This window comes from Anopheles moucheti, chromosome 2, assembly GCF_943734755.1.
Source record: "Anopheles moucheti chromosome 2, idAnoMoucSN_F20_07, whole genome shotgun sequence".
NCBI classification, from domain to species: domain Eukaryota; kingdom Metazoa; phylum Arthropoda; class Insecta; order Diptera; family Culicidae; genus Anopheles; species Anopheles moucheti.
In genome coordinates, this window is record NC_069140.1 from 90,721,723 (window position 1) to 90,734,170 (window position 12,448).

Genomic DNA, 12,448 nt, shown 5'->3' on the forward strand with positions numbered 1-12,448 from the left:
GGGGTCCCGAGAAGCAGTTATCAAATTAAAATCAAATAACAAAGCCATTGCTCCCCATCTTTGGTGTGAGGCCCCTCTCGGACGAAACTATCCAAAGCGGGAGCAACTAGTTGGAGTTCGGTGCGGTTGTGTTGCAACCATGTTCCATGTCTTTGGTCTTGGGAAACTAGCCTTAAGCACACACACGCACCAGCGGCCTCCGTCATAAATTGGGATGACCCCACCAACAGTTGGCCCTAATAAGGCAATCTACACATAGCCGAATAAAATGAAGGAAAAAAAAGCAGCAGCAGAACCGTACTGCGCTACTCTCGGTTGGCATTCTTTGTGTGTGGCGCACTCGAATCGGTTTTACGATAGCTTTCGACATCTTTCTAAAATTCGACTTCTCAGTGACTCAGGAGGCAAAATTGCAACGAGCGGCGATAATAAAGGGATGCCACCCCAAAACGGCACAATACCATCCATCCATCCCATTGGAATTCACATTCCGGATCATAAAAATGCACTGAACTGACCGCATGTGTGTGAGGTGTGTGAAGGCCCAAAGAAGAACTCTGTCATCTTGCGGAGCATTCTCCAAAAGTCCTGTCCATCGCTCACTGCCATGACTAATCGTGTCATAAGGCAGGCGAATAGACAAAGCGCAATGGACAGACGGCATTCAACGGCCTGTAACGCCCATTTATGATTTTGTGCCCTCACTTGACGGAGGAATCAATGTTGAGCAGTGGCAGTACATCACTTCAACCTACTTCTTCGCCTTCTCCTCCTCGCCATAAGAGGGCCATAAAATAGTGCACACTTTCTGCTCGCGTCCACACCAGAGAAGGGGTTAGGATGGCTGCAACAACAACATATGTGCAAAAGGGGGTGCTGCTGCGTTTTTCTATTCTTACCCAACAACGACTGCATATGATGCTTCCCACACACACACAGAGGCGCGCACATAGAAATATGTCTTGCATCCCACCGCGAGTGAACTGCATGCAGGGGTTGCGCATATGCTCCGACTGTTCACGCCACGCTGAAGGCAAACCAACTAGGTCAGTATCCACCGCTTTAACAGCTACAGGCACCGCCGCGACTGTCGATATTGTTGTGTAAGCAAGCTCCAAATTGAACAACAACAAAAAACCTAAGCGTAAGACGTCTATACATCTACCAAATTCCCCAAATACACACCAGACTTGCATCTGTTATCGCTTAACTGCAGCTAGGGCCGGAACTCTTCACACATTACAGCGATCGTTCACTCCCGTTTTTCCGCTACGAACAGACGATCATATTATAGTGTTGCTTGGGCGAAGCGAATTCTTGCACATAAAAAACCTCATCTAATGATGCTTCCCGACCTCCGCCCCCCACAAGAAAGCCGCATATCGCCGTTAATTGCATGGTGCTCATTGTAAGAATGGGGAGGTTGCCACCACCTTTAAGAATGGCGCACCAAAACCAAAAAACAGTGGCAGCGCGGTGCGGGTTTTTCCCGTCCGGTGTCCCCCGGCGGATATGGAAATAGGGCGGCCAGAAACCCCAATGTTTCATCCGCCGGCTTAAGCTTTTTTTTGAAAAAGACGGACAAAGATTCTATTTTTATCAGCCAGTTCAACTGCAGCAGAACTTCCTCAGACGACCCCCACCGACCACCAGCATAAATGCCGTTCCGTATCTCGCTCGTGCCACTCATTCTCTACTCAGTACTCCGATGCATTTGTAATGTGGTCTATTTGATGTTGGGAACAATGACATTAGAGAGTAAGTGATAAGGCGTGCGCGCTATGTTGCGATGCGAAATTAAATTAAACCTACTTTAAGCACCGTCCCATGTGGTGGGAAGGGCGTAGATGGCGTGGACTACCACAGCGACACAGTTCTGGAGACCTTTTAGCCGACCCGCGCCGCCCCGTCCAGAGGCGCAATGGAATGCAACCAACAACCCCTTTACTGCTGTCGCCATTTCGCCATTTGTTTGCGTTCCGGCAAAGGCAGAGGACACAAAAGAGGGCGTCATTATGGCAGCACACCGTAAACACTAGCAGTTGATTGATATTATTAGATGTTTGGGTTGAATTGAGATTCTTCCTCCAGCAAGTCTTGATTGGATATGGTTTGCATTTTATTCTCCACAGCGTGGACACGGTGGGTAAGCCTGTTCCACCGGGTCGAGTGGGCTTATGCTAAGTAGTGCTGCTACTCTTGCTTGCTGGTGGTTGTCCGCCTTTTCGTCATCTCATGTGTCTGTGAACCACCGCATCAAACTGTGAAGTATAGCTGAGAGAGCAGCTAACAAAGTGAATGGATGTGTTTTTTTATACTTTAATACCCAAAGGGAGTTAAGCGTACTATTCGACTCGTGTCGTCGAATCCATTAGTTGACGAAATGCAACAGGTGCCCACAACAACGATGGCTTCAAGAGCATTTGTAGACTAATAATAAAAAGTTAGTTAACTCTTTGTTGACTACTGTTGTCACAGGCAAGATATCAAAATACTGTCGAGTCCATGGCCAGAAGAATGATAACGATTAGGGCTAAAGCATTTTCATAAGATTTACGAATCGGATTGAATTCTTTAAATAATTGAATGACTCTGAATCTCTAAGATGAAGAATTGAAAATCTTCAAAGATGTTACGCATTCATACATTTTTCAATAAATTTGTTGAGAGGAAATAGTACTGATATCCTAGGTCTGGGCACTCCAATTTTTAAACCACTTCTTCGTTCTTCTGGAGAACCATGAATCTTTGGGAGATTGTGAATTCTTAAAGGTTCATGGAGGTTATTTAAAAAAAACCTCCTATTGAATCTTTAGATGCTAATTAATGCTCCAAAAGTCGAGTGATCAGTAAAATGACTTCAATGTATCCTGCTATTCTCAAAAGGACACTTCATTGCACTTCTTTATCGGCACAACAACCTCAAGAGGCCTAAGACCTACCATTTCTAGCCGTCTTTCGAGAAGAATAATAGCGCTAATATTTCACTCTATACACAACATGAATCAATGGTCTTACTGTTTTAGCCGACATTGTATATTAGAAAGCTTACTAATTAATTGGATGTCTTTATTTTATAGCAAATATTAATATCACTTTATAGAAGAAGTTAAGTGCATAATAAACACATCATTCTCAGGCACACAATAAGGCGAGCTATCCAGGAAAAGGCCGCACATAAACAGGAAATTCCTTGAAAATATTTAAACTTTAAGCTGTGAATAATAAACTGTACCTGGCGACACTTTACCGCGTCTTATGAACCAACAGTGTAACGAAAAATATTTACTGCCAAAAGTAACAAAGTTATCGACTAAACAATTTAGAGTTAAAAAATAAAACCTCAAACCTATGCTTCTGTTAATGAGTGTTTAACAACTTTATAAAACAAAACAAAAAAACATAATCCCCATTCACAACATTGAAACATCCCAACAAATTAGCCGAAACAATGATATGCCACACGAACGTTTCCATCGGGGTTTTTGCACCAAAATTGTGTCATAACCAATTCCACTACAAATTACACCGGAAGTAAACCCCTCCGTCCGATTACGATACATTCGACACGGTTCCGTTTCGCTAGTTCTGAACCCGCACGGTTGCGTTCGTTCAACTTTGGTCCCACTACAGCTCGATAATCACACACAGTGTCGTCTAGTGTCTAACGTATGATCTTTTTCGTTGAACGGTTTTTTTTTTTCAAGCTTTCGGAACAACACCGTCCTTCAGGGCTAGCGGACGGGTGAATGATGGACGAGGCTGCAACATTGCAAATGCGCAAGCCTGCCACTTACGTCGATGCATAAGCAGCTCCAAGACCTTGTGCATTTTTATCTCCACCAACTGGCGGATTCGGTAGCGATCACGTATAAGGCGTACCCACCCCGCGGCATGAAGAATATCCCTCCTCTGGGGGGGCTTGGTAGGCCACAAAACCGAAAGCTAAACGATAAAGTTTGATTGCTGGGCTGTAGTGAAAAACAACCAGAAAATAAAAACCCACCCAGTGGTGATGGTGAGAAGCAGACCCCGACGATAAATAAAACGTCGTTGCGCTTTGGCTGCGGCGATGGCCACTGCAACCATTTTTGACGACAATAATATGCTTGCCCAATGGCACACAGATAGGTCTAGCGGTAAAGGTTGCGATGCAGCAGCATGATAGGAAAAATAATCGTTGCCTTTCGTGACTGCCATTACTACATCGCACGGTTTATTGGTGGTTTGAGCCGGGGAGCACAGGGCTGAGAAAATATTTCTTCTTTTAAAAAAAAATCTCCATTTGCTAATTACACAAACCCAGATATGTCCAGATATTTAAGATTTTAAATTAAAGCCACATGTTTCATACAGATCTATCGTTAGCTTCATGAATCATGATTCAAGTCCGAATGTCGACGGCGAAAAATCGCACAATCAAAGATGATTCATGGCACAAGATACCACCAATCGGTTGACCGACTGTCTAACCGTGGGAGTATAGATTGGCCGATTGGACGAAATACACGATGTGCCGCTTCCAGCAGAGCTGCTGTCTCGAGTCGAACATGACACATAACTAGCTTGTTTATCACACACCGTGACATCCTGTTTATCACTTCCTAATACACGCCATATGTATCGTGGAAGACGACAGGCGCGAGACCGGCATGTGTGGTCTCCCGTCGCTCCTGACTCCCCATTGACTCCCGCTGGATGTTCGATCCGACATTTCGAACACGGTTAAAATTTTATTTGAAAATATCTTATGAGAGTATAACAGAAAGGACTGTTTAAAAATTTAAACTCTTGGGTTAGGATTACGCTTGACTAATATTGGGATTTTAAGCAACGACATGAGTAGCTAAATTTAAATTATATAGCCTATAAATTCTAGGTATCTCCACGCTCTGCTAACACGGTATATCTTCAGGACATCTCCAGGTATTGGATGTAGTACTATATATGATCATATTTGTAAATTTAAAATGATAGTGATTGACCATTGAACAGACTTGTCACAACAAGTATCAGGAGAATTCCTATCAATTTAGACAGGAACCATTTATGTTATGTCTGAGTCCCTTTGGTTTGCGTTTTGCTTGTTTATCGTATGTATAAGCTGATCATCTGATTTCCCGTATAAAAATAAAGAAAAAGAAAGTCAGAACTGGAAGGCCTAGACCTCTTTAGGTAGGTATATTACGGAAGATGGCAGTGGACATGGTTTACAGAAGTTAAGTAATCACAATGAAATGATGGAAAGCCCAGCACTTTGTAGAATTTATGATGAAACAGAGGATGGAGGGTTGAAGTGAGCTCCTTCCTACAAGAGAGATTTCTTCTACTAATCATAAAATTAAATGTGTAAGATCTTAAAGGGGTTTATAGGGCATTGCCCTATGAAGTGTTGGACATCCTAGACCAATCTACTATCTTTCGAAGGGTGCTCCAGTAAATATTGGTAGTTGTCAGGAGCAAGAATCAAATCAAACCACGACTCCTTCTCCTTGCCAAGGCATACACGGTTTCATGGAGGGACTCAGAAGAACCGGACATAATCAAATTGTATTGTTCGATGTCGTGTTTATCTGACACTCTCTGTAATTGGAGCACCTCCATATCTGATATGTGAATCTTCCCATGAGCGGTCTTGTCGCATCTCATATTCAATCGCCCATAGAACACGGCCCAATTTTCACCTTCATTAGCAAACCCACAAGATGCTTACCTGTGAATCTTCTCCTGCTGCTGCACCTCATCGTCAAGGTCCACTATCTGGAACAGCTCGGCCTCACCGTCCCGGCCAAACACACCGCCCGGTATCTTGCGCAGGAACTTCTTCAGCACGCTCGCGATCGTGTACACCGAATAGTTGTCCACGTTCACCAGCCGGCCCTGCTGCAGGAAGTGGATCAGCTTCTTCATCGCGCCCTGGTTGCCCGGCGCCCGGAACACATCCTTCCGGCACGGTGCCTCCTTGTTGAGCTTCAGTATCAACACCAGCAACGGTCCGGGGATATCGTTCTTGCACACATCCTCCAGCGGCACCCCGAACTTCACCTTCTCCAGCCGGTTCGGGTACGGTGTGCCGGGATGGCCGCAGGACGTTACCACGCTGCCGAAGGTCGCCGCCCGGCGGTGCATCCGCTGGGCCCAGCTGGACATTTCGCTATGTTTATTTCGTCCGCTTCTTAAACCACCTTCGATTCTTTCGATTCGTTTTGCATATATTTCGTTGGGCAATGTTTGCACTTCCCTACACACGGCACAAATTCACAAGACGAGCCTTATCGTTAGCGGTAGATTCTTCAAAGTTTAGATTGATTGATTTCTTGCTGCGGCTACTTGGATCACTATCCCAACAAAACACAGCGCACGCACACATACAGCATATCACGGCCCGCTCTCATGCGTGCGGATGCCCACTCACAGAACCACACGCTCTCTTTCCCCGCTTTGCCTGCCTTCACAGTGCGGCACTTCGAACGCGACTGAAACGTCAACCGGTCGCGATGCGTGAGCGACGCCTTTTCCTCACCACTACAAACGCACGCAGCGGGTTTACATTTCTTTTTCTGCACTTTCCCCCACACAGCTGTACACGGGCGCGCGTTGCGTTAGCGGAAAGCATAAAACCATCGCGAGTAACAACACTTTCCGTACCATTTTTCACCACGCACACACACACACACACGCATGCACTTCTCTTTACCACTTTGCTCACTCTCTCTCTCTCACACACACACACTCTTTGTTGTGCTCCGACTACGCGAGACAAGGTTGGGATGATGATGAACAAAAACGCGGTGTGTGCATTCGTTGTTGGTGCTGTATTGGCCTTTTTTGTATGGACCAACTGACCAGGGCGCGGAGACTTGACACAGCGGTCGCGTTCGGTTTAGGGGAGGTTGATTTCCCGGATTCTCGCACTATCGCCGGGAGTATCTAGCGCAATTTGCTTCGGTTTTGCTTCATCCAGGAAGAAACTGGGGAGCAGCCGTTCTATATCTGTAAAAAAAGCAAATGACACGATAAAATTTTCCACCACAACACTTTACGTTCTTGGCGCGTCACGACGAAAAAGAGATTCCTTCGTTTGGTAATGAAAGTCCCCCCGGGTTTCGTTCGCAGTTCCGATTCCAACAATTCCAGCCTAACCTCTCAACCGCACAGCGAAGACACCAAGGCAGTGGGCCTTGGTTTTCCATCAATGAAAACGCACCATACGCTGCCCGTTTCCACGGCTGGCTGAGATCATTGTGAGAGATGGGAAAATGATTGAGTGTTTAATTAATGCCGGAACGAGAGCAAGAGAGAGAGAGAGAGAGAGAGAGTGCGTGTGTGTGTGATGCCAAAACCCAGTGTAATACGCGGTTGTAGATGGAAGATTTTTCCCCCGAAAAAAAAATGGAAAAACTTCCTCCAACACTGCGAAAGGATGGAAAATGATAATGGAATTTACTGCAGGAAAATTGATGCTTCTCGAAGGAAACTAAAATTGATTGAATCTTATCCAAACCAATATGACACATTCTTCGTCCCTTTTGCCTTTTTTCGTTGAAACCTTAGCAACGGAAGCATTTCGACGCACACTCTAAGAAGACGGTGACAACGAAAAGCAACTTCACTGTTCTCAGGCACTTCAATCTTCACCGTGTCGCACCTTTGTCGGTCAGCTTCCTTATTCAATGTACCAAGAATTGCAAGAATTACCAACATTCTTCCTCGATTATTCCTGACAATTCTCCTCAACAAATCGTCAGTGCGTGTCAGGCACTGGGGCCATGCCGTTTTCTAGCGGAACAGTGAACAACACGACCAACGCCACACACCACACAGCGCACAATGAAATGAATACACGGGTCCGCACAATTTTTCACTCTCGCTTTTCCTGACCAAAGCTCTCGCTCTCCTGCTCGCACCGCATCACGCGCGTATGCTCTTTCGCTCGCACCTTCCAATTTTTTTTTTTGTTTTCCCTTCTTTTTTCATTCTTCCATTCCCAACGCCCAGGGTGGGAGTTCATCCCCTTTTCGGGGGGAGCATTTCCCGTGTGCGCGTATGGCGACCGTCGTCCATCAGATTTTGCCCGTTTTCATATGGTCATTTTTTCACACTCGCACTTCGGGGATGGGAAGGGAACTGGGCAAAAACGCACACCAGAAACAACTACCCCCGGTGACCTGTGCCTGTGTATGTGTGTGGAAGAATTGTTCAAACAAAAACCCCCGGAGACCTCCGCCTCCGGGTTGCAGGACACAAACGCCAAGGGACACCGAACCGTTCAGCGAGACCACAGCTGCGAGACACGGAACACCGAAAAGCCAACCAGATCTAAACTGAATCACACACAAACACAAACACACACACACACACACAAAATCACAGCGAGAGAATTCTCACCCCATACCCGGGGGATGGAATGGGAAAAGGAAAATGTGGCCCCATGCTCGAAAACGCTCGTTACGCTCGCACAACCGACCAAAAATCGCCGCTTTATGCTGCTGGGAGCATGCAGAAAAGGGAGATATATGATGGCCAGGCAGAGCGCAGCGCACCCGGACAAGCTTGCTTTCTTCGCATCAAACATCAACGGTAAAGGAGGGCATTCTTTGCTTCACTTCCTAGAAAACAGCACAGCTCAGCCAAGCATACGGCTACTTTGAATCGGCTACGAGCATCGGTCTAACGAGCGGACAGATAACGATTCTAACCTTCCCGGTTAAAGCAAATATTCGACGCTTTTTAGTTCAGTGCACCCAGATGTAAACAGATTTTTATGCTTGCCTCGCACAAAAACTAGACCAATAATGTCCGTTGATTTTCTATCTGCAAACCCATCCTCTCATTGCACCGCACACGCACTATTCCTCGCCCAGCACAGTGCCAAAAAGGTTTTTTCTATGCTTTTCTATTGTTTCCGCTTTTTCACCGCACCCGCACCGTATTCACACCGATACGGGCAACATGAAAGGCAAACCCTTTCGTCGGTTAAATGCATCGAATTACACTTTGCACTATTGTATCCTATTGGTTTGGTAACATGCTAGCCTGCACAACCGGTAAATGATTGTATTTTGTACAATTTATAGTCTAAATTTAACAATAAACACGCACCAACCGAATGACGCTCCGTACGCTCCGAAAGATTGATATTCTATCGTGCTGAGAGAACGTGAAGCGTTTCACCGTTCCCAAACAGCGTTTCGAACAGGGAGCGTAAGGTCACTCAGCAGGTATCTCATTTTGAAGCGTTTTTTTCTTTTACCGTTTTCAGCGGTTATCGGTTGAATTGTCAACAGAAATTTATTGTTTGGATTTATTGGTACTGATTTCGGATGATTTCGGAGAACAGAACATCGAACACATTTGGTTTCCAGTTTGCAACTGTTTAATCCAATGTTAAATTGAAAACATCCTTAATTTACTAATCTCTCATTATATAGTCCTTTCGATGCAATAGTTCATGCAAATACAGTCCATCAATTATACTATAGACAGACCATAATAGGCAAAATCTTTCGTGATTTATTACCGAGGGGTATGAAAAAACATTCCTACGTAGAAGAAACATTACTACATTCCCGTCACGAAGCTCAAGAATTATTTTAATCAAAAACACTACCATTTTCATGGTGTTGCTGATGATGTGTTTGCACACCAGTATTGTTAATTAATTTTTAACATTTTAAAACTAAATTTCTTTATTGCCATAGTTCATTTATGATATTCGTACACTACCTCTATTTGTTACTACTAGCTAATCGGCCCGGTTACAGGGCTATACAACAGAACCCCGACTTGTATGCATACTCAATGATGTTTAAAAAGAGGGTCTCTCCCAATAAGTTGACGTTGTTAATTCGTAAATAATTCGTAATATCGAAAAAATATACGACACGTCCTGTTTGCGTTCCGCTGCCACCTGGACTGTGATGCTCATATGCGACATATCATTTTGATATGAGTACTCCAAATTACCCTTAAGCAGTTCTTAAGAATCTTGCGTCACATTATACCCCTATCCCTTATCCTGCTTTTCCTACGCACTGCACATAATTTCGTCGAAAGTCGACGTCTCTCACAATAGGAATACTGCAATTGATTGGATATATCTAAGGTTAAGTAGCCATCCACATTCAGGTACCACAGATTACCCAAGTTCTTTCTGACTTTTTCCTCGCATACAGTATATTTGAGTCATACCTATCCAGTAACAGGCACATACAGTTTTGATTTCATACGGTGCCATTTTATCAGATGTGCCTGGTAGTGTATTTAGTAGCGACGCCATTTAGGAGCGACAGGGCCGGTACAAAATTACATCCGGACCAATCCCTCATTCGCAGGAACAACTATCCAGGTTACAGGAAAATAAAGTTAAAAAAGCTCAGAAATAACAGGCCAATATCTCTTGATGTTGTGCTTGTGTAATGGATTATTGAAGCACAAATGATCTGCATAAAAAAATATTTGCTGCTAAAAATCTTCTCGTCTCGTAAAAACTCCAAACATGGACGGCTGCAATTCTGCAATCGCAAACCTGAAATATCCGGAGAAGTACAATGATCAAGATGATGATGGAAGCCAGTTCCCTTGGTTACTGTGATTTGAACTGACGATTGTTGCCTATTATTTTAACGAGATTTTCATTCAAAAGAAGTTTTCTATTTGCAGTTGATGACGTTTTAAAGATTGGGACTTGACTCCGTAAAATTCTACGTTTCCAGAATCCTGGTTACCTGGTTTGATGAATTATTTTCTATTTAAACAGAGAAGTAAACAACATAGCACAACAACAACAGCAACTGCTCCCGAAACATCCTCGCATTTCTGTTACTAAACAACATGAAAAATTGCAGCGAATCATGCAGAAAAACAGCTTCTTTAATATCTTTATAAGTTGCTGTAAAACATGGTATTATTTTCTATGCTGCAATCTTCGTGGATTCAAAGACCATTTCTGGTCTACCGTGACTTGTATTAGTCAGGATACTGAGTCCTGCGCTTACTTGGCACTTGGAAGCGTTGGAGCGGCCCGGTGGCTTGATGGTAGCGACGCCGGTCTTCACAGGAACGAACCGGGACCAAAATCTCCATCCTGGACCAATCCCCCGTACTTAGGACTGACTATACAGCTACGGGTAAATAAAGACACAGAAAGCCAGAAATGGCAGGCCCAGACCTCTCAAGGTTGTTGTGCCGATAGAAAAAGATGAAGTGAGTGCTGCGTACGGGGGTACAGCTCGAATAGGATTTTATACTAGTTTTGTCGTTTAAGAAACCGTTCACACTGTATCACCGTCCAAAATTATTCAAACCGATTTGAAGTTGTTAAATGATGCGTGAATTGTTTGCTACTTGGGAAATAGATACACCAATAAAATGGTAACTCAGTTTTGACATCACTTTGACAGTTAATGTTGCTTTTTTAAACTGATCGTTAGTATTGCACCTGAAAGTCTGGATAAAAACTAAACACAAATTAACATTTTTTTTTAATATTCACCATCATGAAATCCACACATCAACTAATAATACTTAACTTTTTGCATATTATTTAAATATGTAATCATAATTGATTTTCTGTGTGATTAAAATGAAACACATTTTTGCATACGAGCAAAGAATATTATGTTGTTCATTACTTTTATTACAATCCATCACACTAATCGTTTACCTTGAATACATGTTTATGTTGTTGCTTTCTTTTTATTTATATTTATTTATTATTTATTGTTTTATTGTTTATTTTATGTTTTCCTTGTTATTGTTTTGTTTGATATACTGCATACATCTGGCAACTGCAAAACAGAAGATACGATTTTTGTATTACTTTTATTCCTTCTCTCATTTTGCTCCTTCGGGCACAAAATTCACATCCCATATGACATTTCCCGAAGTTTGCCTTCGGTTTTTGCTGTACGGACACGAAATTTAGCGCGTTTGCTCTGGTGTTGGTGTCGAATTTACCGTATCGAGCAATGCGGATGTGTTTTTTTACTCGTTTTGTCAATGTGTAGTGGCAATTCCAACCGCGATCGGAAAAGATCGAGAGTGAAAGAAGAACACACTCATGCACACAGTCAGCTTGCAAGATGCACGCTTGTAAGTCGGCCGTGGAGCAGTGAAATATTAGTGCATCATGTTGCATAAGGTAAGATAAAGTGTAAGATAATGTTTGGGACCTTTTCTAATATCATTTTTTCTAGTTCCTTGTGTTTCAGACGACGATTCCAGGAGCGACCGACGGCGTCATTGGAAGCGTCATCCGCACAGTCATGTGCACAGCGAAGGAAGGCTGCTTTCGTACAGCCGTAATAGTGAAAATTTTTGTTCGTTTATTTCTTGGTTTTGGTTGTTCAAAGTGCAGTGAAAATAGTGTAAAAGTGATGTAACAAATATTTTTATATTAAAAATAAAATTAATTATTTCGTGTTGCAAGTGTTGTGTATCGACTGTG

The 12,448-nt window shown here is 43.5% G+C and overlaps 1 protein-coding gene across 2 annotated transcripts in view; it reads right to left on the reverse strand.

The window, feature by feature from the left end:
- The window catches only part of LOC128297363 (uncharacterized), a 34,788-nt gene extending 27,878 nt beyond the window's left edge, over window positions 1-6,910 (reverse strand). For both annotated transcript variants that reach the window (XM_053032991.1, XM_053032990.1), the window contains exon 1: window positions 5,714-6,910. In XM_053032991.1, coding sequence (XP_052888951.1) covers window positions 5,714-6,150 — 437 coding nt within the window. In that variant the 5' untranslated portion in view covers window positions 6,151-6,910. The remainder of the gene's footprint in view (window positions 1-5,713) is intronic.
- Between the last annotated feature and the right edge of the window lie 5,538 nt (window positions 6,911-12,448).